Source organism: Rosa chinensis, chromosome 2 (genome assembly GCF_002994745.2).
Source record: "Rosa chinensis cultivar Old Blush chromosome 2, RchiOBHm-V2, whole genome shotgun sequence".
Classification (NCBI taxonomy): domain Eukaryota; kingdom Viridiplantae; phylum Streptophyta; class Magnoliopsida; order Rosales; family Rosaceae; genus Rosa; species Rosa chinensis.
This window is the reverse complement of record NC_037089.1, coordinates 81166269-81173543: the sequence shown is the minus strand read 5'-3', so window position 1 is coordinate 81173543 and position 7275 is coordinate 81166269. Positions and strand designations below refer to the sequence as shown.

Genomic DNA, 7275 nt, shown 5'->3' with positions numbered 1-7275 from the left:
TCTTGCATATACTTGAGTGTGAAGCTTTTAAGCATAGCCATTTCTGAGAGAAAAATCGAGAGTATGCCCTGTGAGTTTGGATTGGACTTGTTCGAAACATATCATTCACTGTATAACTTAAGTTCTCCATATCTTGCTTAGTCATATGAATGTCACAGGTTTATTAACCATGGAATTATCTTTGTGATTTTGATTAAGTGTTTAACGTGAAAGCCATGAGTTTGGAGTCTCTGAGACAACAGTTAGGAGCAATAGAGTCATTTACTTGCTTTTTGTCAAGTCTTTGTTCTGTTTTGGATTTTTTTTGTTTTGTTTTGCTAAGGGACTAGCAAAAGCTAAGTGTGGGGGAATTTGATAGGAGCATTTTAATGCGGTATTTTAATAGTTAATTCCTCACATTTTGCTTAGTTAATTCCTTAACGAATCAATTTTTAACTCAATTTCTACTTTTAGGTACATTGGAGTAGATGAAGGTGAAATGAGCGTTAGGTTCATAATTACCTGGAAATGATGGAGAAAAATGGAAATGTACTAAAAGATCAATTTTACACATATTCCTACTCCGGCTAGGAGAAACCAAGCCAAGCAAAGAAGAAGGAGCGGCCGCCTGACCAAATGAACTTCAAATGAGCTGAAACCTTCCAGATCCATTCTAGACACCCAAAGGATCATTTCTTATGAAGAGTGCCAGAGAAAAATATGAGTGGAAGGCCTTCAAACAATCAGCCCAATTTTCTACAGAAGCAAAACAGGAAAACTGGACCTGTAAGAGGTCCAGCAGCATTTCCGGCCCAACCACATGGATGAAAGCTCTGAAAATTTGTCAGGATGATCTACACTCATAGTGGAACATTTCATATGAAGAAGTCAAATGCATATAATGAAGTCTTGTTGGAGAAATAATTGAAGGAATAAAGGGGCAGAAACTGATTTGAAAACAGCTCAACACCACATATTCATGTTTCCCACCCATATGAAGAAAGCATTTCTTTTTCCTTGGATACATTTTTCTACTCTAAAAGATCATCATCACTTCCACATTTCTTCACCTTCATGCTTTGCTTTCATCATTACCTCATCTTTTACATATTTTACAAACCACTCTCATACTCCACTTTCATTATTTTTCTTCATCTCATCATTTCACTCTTCTTTTTCTTCCCTATTTAAACACATTCTCCTCTCACTCTCAAAACATCTTCCTTCATCCATCTCATCTTCTTTGTCTCTCCATTTCCTTTCCATTTTCTCTCCATCCTCTAGTGCATTCAACGTTTCAAGCAAGGGAGAAGAAGAAGAAGAAGGAGCCGTGAGCATCATCATCCATCCTCCACCTTGAAGCTTGCTTTCGAGATTCAAGAATCCATAACGTTTCATCCTTCATCCCCATCTCCATCTCACGGTGTAATTCAACCTCTTTCTTTGTAATCTTGCTTAGTTTCGTGAGAATTGTTTTTAGTTAACATTTATGTTTGAACAAGGTTTATATTCTGAAATTTTATGATTGAATAAAGAATTTCGATTCTTATGTTGTGATTCCAAAGTTGCTTATGTGTGATTGTTCGATTGAATTTGCTTGATAGAAAACTTTTATATGTTTATCTTATTTGGGTCGACACTTATAGGATTTGCATGTAATTGGTGCTAGGTTTAAGAACATGAAATCGACTTTTCGTTTTGTGTAAACTTGAATCAAAGTAGTAAAGGTTTTGGACAAAAATCGAATTCAATTGAAGAGGATTGCAATTAGGTGAACTTATTCATACTAAGTTGTACACTTGAGTTGATAGCCTTTCTCTATGTCTAATGCGTTGAACATGTCATGATTGACTAGCTTTCTAGGGCTTGATTGCATGTTTGATAGGATTAATCTAGGTGCTTTCGCTTAGGTTAATTAGCATTGAAAAGTAAAATATGGGAAATCATTTGCTTTCGAATGTTTCACATGATCAACTCCTCTCACATGACTTGGAAGAACAATGTAGGGTTAATTCGAATTCAATGATAAACTTGGGTTTAATGTTTGTTTCTTATGTTTCATTCTTGTATATGTGTTTTTACATTTTCTTTATTTTATTTATCTTAATTTTCAATTCTATAATTCTTAAACCCCCCCTCCCTTTTTATTTTGTTACTTGTATATATTTCTATTCTTTATTTTATTTTTGTAAATAATACTTTATTATTTTAATTCTTTATTTGTTTATACAATTGTATATATTTATATTCTTTATTTTATTTTTGTAAATAATACTTTTCTTTATTTGTTTCACAATTACAAGTGTACCCTCAATCCCCGGAATAGAACGATCCCTACTTACTTATACTACTAACGATATTTTCAGGGTTAAATTGCGCGCTTGCTTTGAGCGCTTCAATACCCGATGGGTACCCTACCCTATGAGGATTATTGCCATCCCTACTTACGGTCTTACCTATCAAGTGGCACGTGGTAGTGTGGAATTGGGTGGGGGAAGGAAGAAGAGATAGCGGATTGGCGGGGGATCCATATATTGGGAATAAAATGATTTTTTAAAACTCTTATCACTGGGGGCAACACCGTGTTGAGCGAACTGTCAAAAACTTTGGGGGAGGGGGGCCGGACCCGTCGGACCCGAACACAGTTCCGCCCAATGATCGATCATGTTCTTCATGTGATGCTTCGATCTCAAATTCTCAGAAAGAAGCAGTCGGGTCTTCCTGTACTTGAAACTTCCTTAGTTCCATCAACACTGTTCGTCCTTAAACATCTTCTAGACGCGAAATTATGAATAAGCTTCCAAAACTAATGAGTGCAGAAACTAACCGTTCGTCTAGAAATTATGAATAACCTTCCAAAACTAATGAGTGCAGAAACTAACTGTTCGTCCTTAAACATCTTTAAGACGCGAAATTATATATGAATAATCTGCCAAAACTAATGAGTGCAGAAACTAACTGTTCGCCCTTAAACATCTCCTAGACTTGAAATTATGAATAAACTTCCAAAACTAATGAGTGCAGAAACACAGAAACTAACTGTTCGTCGTTAAACATCTTCTAGACGCGAAATTATGAATAACCTTCCAAAACTAATTAGTGGGGAAACACATAAACTAAGGTTGTATTGTTTTTCGGTTTTGAATATCTGCCACACGCATATATAGAGAAATGACGTAACTGTATATATAGGCGGATAGGCCTTAATTGAGGACCACATGTATTAATATATATTGTCTTCTGCAAATCGATCGGACGTCCACACATAAACGCAAGTTGTGGATCAAACCGGCCGGACGGGGACGATCAAAATAGGGTTTCTTTTTTCTTTCCAGAAAGGAAATAGATAAAAAGCATTGCATGCTTTGATAAACAAGCAACAACCAGGGGCTTTTTCTCTGTTTTTTTTTTTTTTTCAGAAAAAAATAAAGGTAAGATATTTTACATGCTTATGCTATTAACCCCAGAACAGAAACTAAACGGAAGGTGTTAGGTGATAAAAAGCAAAAATTAGATATAAAGGTGTTAATCATAAACCTTATAGCTTCTCTTTCCTTTTTATCTATGTCTTTTTTCTTCGGAAAAGTGTAAAGGTGAAATATCGTACATGGTTATGCTTTTCACCTAGAAGTTAACGTACCCTAGAACAGAAAATAAACGAAGCAATCATTCACATACAAAGGTGTTAATTTAAGTGATAAACAAGGATGCGTCTTATTCTTAACGATTCAATCATTCACATACAGAGAGGTGAGCCTATACATCGATCATGTGCTTGACAACACAATCTCACATCTGGGTCCCTTTCATTTTTGGAATTTTATTTGGAGGTTGAAAAAGATCAATATTCCGGTTAGCTACACATATAATCCATGCTGATCGATGCGCATGATTAATGAAGAAATAAACCAATAACTTTGATCACAAAAAGTTAAAAAAGAAAGATATTTGTATTAGATATGGAATGGCCAAGTACCTAACTTCTAATTTCCCCAGTTATTAGAATATGTTACTTCAGCGAGAGCGTTCAGCTCACATCCCATATAATCAATGTTCTAAAAAACGGCCTGGGCGGCAAGGAACAACTTCGATTTTGGCCTAGGCGTTTCCCTTAGGCGCTGGGCTACTAGGTGGTCGCCTAGGCGGGGACTAGGTAGGCTAGGTTGTCGTAAACCCTAATTTATTCTATATTTTGACTATTTTTATATTTATAATTAATTTTTAGACTTTAAATATTGTTATTTATATTATTATATGTCATAAAAATAATTAAAAAAAAAAAAAAAAACCGCCTAGTCCCCGCCTAGGCCCCTAGGCGCTAGTCTCTGGGTCACCGCTCGACTAGCGCCTAGCGTTTTTTAGAACCTTGCATATAATACGAACCGCTGACTTGATTAACTTGTAAAGAAATATATCTAATGTGGTCTGGACGTCTGGACGTCTGGTACGTCTTGTATTTATATACCTAATTAGACCTAGGCAAAGGGCACAATCGATTTCTAATAAGGGAAAGTCATCAAGGGCTTATAATCGATCTTTTCCTGGTCGAAAATACATATATGTGTTACGTTGGCCTTTAACAGAAAAGTTGCAGCAACAGCAGTCAAGTTATATGTCGACGATCTTCCTAAACATTCAAAAACTAAGATCAAACATACGGACCCATGTCCCCCAACAGACTGCAAAATGATACAGCAATAAGTGTCGGTAGGTTTTAGCATAAGTTGCATGAGTTCCCAATATAATGGTTCCAGAAAAATATAAACCTCATAATTATTTTCGATGAAGTTTTTGCAGTTTGAGAATATCAGACGATAGCTCAACCATTGGAAGCAAATATATTGACTACTCCTGGACACTAGAGATATTTTGAATTAACTTTGGCGAGAGAGAAGAGAAAAATCTCCCTTTGCATTAACTTTCTTTACTAAGAGGACAAGTTGCCTTGATCCTATGTCGAGAAATATGAGGAAGTTTCGTACACGATCTTTAAGGTGAGCAATCGCAATCGATGAATTGTATCACAAGCAAACTCAATCAAAGCCCTTGAAACTTTGGACATTTGGGCAAAACTAGTAAATGGGCCTCAATGGACGGGCAACTGCCATCTTGAGCCCAACAGAAAAGGCCCAAGCCCAAACTCAAATAGTAATAGAATTGGTCTAATTGCCGACGTTAACTTTTGACGTCGCAATCCTCCACTTTAAGCAGAGCCACTTGGATCACATACGGGGATCGGAGTGGTGACCCACGCCGCTCCATCTTTCGGTTACTCTCAATTCAATTCAATTTCCCCCAAATCAAATAGAGAAGCCCTTCATTTCAATTTCAACTTCAATTTCTGTTCACAGCGAAATTGAGATTGAGAGAGATTGAGGGTTTTGTGAACTCTCTCCCATGTGAATTTCGCCGCGAAATGGCTCCCAGCAATGAGTAAGATCGCCTCTCCTTCATTGTTTCGCCTTCATTTACAGACTTTTGCCCCAAAATTCGAATTGGGTTTGCTTTTGTGCGCTAAAGTTTTGATCTTTCTTCATGTTTATGTAAATTAGGTTTCTTTTCCTATGTGGCATATGAGATTATGGGATGTTAATTGTTTGCTTGGTTAATTGGTTATTGGGTTTCAATCAGTGTTGAGTTTAGGTCACATGATGAATTGGGTAATGCTCTGTATGAACCTGCAAGCTAGACTTTTGTGCATTTTGGTGTATACTTGGGTTTTGCATATTGGAAATTTATTAATGTTGTAATTTTCTATTTGAATGTGTGTTTTTGTTCATATATATGCATAGTCTAGTCATGTAATTACTGAGGAGGTGCAGTGACGTTGCTCAGTTTTGGTCCATTTTGGCATTTGTATGTGTGGTTTGTTATTTGAAGTCATAGATGTAACTATATATGCGAAAATGAACTCGGAATAGATGATAACGTGATTAGTTTGTTTGCGTGTTAAACTTACTACCATGTGTATTCTTCTTCAGGTTTGCATTTTAGAAATGCATGCTCTTGGCTGTCGTTATTTGGCGATATGATACCTTCAGTGCCTCGGTCAATCATCATAGTGCACAATTTTAAGCTAGTGGTAATGTGTTAGTGAACCCACCTGTTGTGGTCAAAATGTGGAATTTTGCATCCAGTTGTATAGCTGGAAATGTTGGAGTGAAAAATGACTTTCTAAGGCCAACACAAGATACTTCTGAATGCTGCTCCGATGATGAGGGTTCTTCTGGTGTCGGCAGAGAGGAAGGACTAGAGTGCCCCATATGCTGGGAATCTTTCAATATTGTTGAAAATGTGCCCTATGTTTTATGGTGTGGTCATACCCTCTGTAAAAATTGCATTCTGGGTCTGCAATGGGCTGTTGTCAAGTTCCCCACCCTACCAATTCAGCTCCCGCTATTTATCTCCTGCCCATGGTGCAATCTGTTATCCTTCCGGCTGGTTTACAGGGGAAATCTCAAATTTCCTCGCAAGAACTACTTTCTTTTGTGGATGGTTGAAAGCATGAATGGTGATAGAGTGAAGTCTCATTCTACCTGCTCTGGTGATAATCAACCAGCCTGGCCGGTAAACGGAAATGTATCCGCAGGAAGTCAACTGAACCATAGGAGGGGACAATATATTCGCCATCCCGAGCCACCAGGGACAAATCATAATCATGGCGTTGTCAATAATTACCTTAGTATGGAGCGATTGCATTCTTCCCTTCGGAAGTCACTGTTTTTCTTCGTTCATTTGACAGCAAAGTTCCCTCTGGTTGTCATATTTCTTCTGATCATCTTATATGCAATACCTGCCAGTGCAGCCATATTGGCCTTGTACGTACTTATCACGGTGCTGTTTGCTCTCCCGTCGTTTCTTATCTTGTACTTTGCATATCCTAGTTTGGATTGGCTTGTGAGAGAAATCATCACCTGAGCTGTTCTTGGCTTCTTGTTTTGAAGCACCATGAATACAAGTTTGCTTCTACATGAAGGTGCCTCTTATCCCTGTGTTTACTATGCAATTCGACGACTTACCAATTTCCAAGATGCTCAGTTACCGCTGCTCTTATCTTGTTGGAATCATTTCAGCTTCTCCAGTTTTGTTCAAGATGTAGATGCACTACCATGATCTGCCAACAGATAGTCAGCTTCATGGATGTTCAATGCTTTTGGTAGATTACAGTCAAATAGGTAATCAGTTCGTACAAGGTTCATGTGTGTATGGAGACTTTGTATCAATTAAATATAATTTATAGTTCTATGCCTGCAGTTTAACCTGGCTCTAGTGCTGGAACTGGGTTTTGAAGGAAAA

The 7275-nt window shown here is 37.5% G+C and overlaps 1 protein-coding gene across 1 annotated transcript; it reads left to right on the top strand.

Moving 5' to 3' along the window:
• Positions 1-5183: 5183 nt before the first annotated feature.
• Positions 5184-7238, top strand: LOC112187225. Its single transcript, XM_024325920.2, has 2 exons — positions 5184-5412; positions 5961-7238. Exon 2 carries the CDS (start codon positions 6097-6099, stop codon positions 6895-6897), a length of 801 nt encoding a protein of 266 aa, XP_024181688.1. The 5' UTR covers positions 5184-5412; positions 5961-6096; the 3' UTR covers positions 6898-7238.
• The last annotated feature ends 37 nt before the right edge of the window (positions 7239-7275 follow it).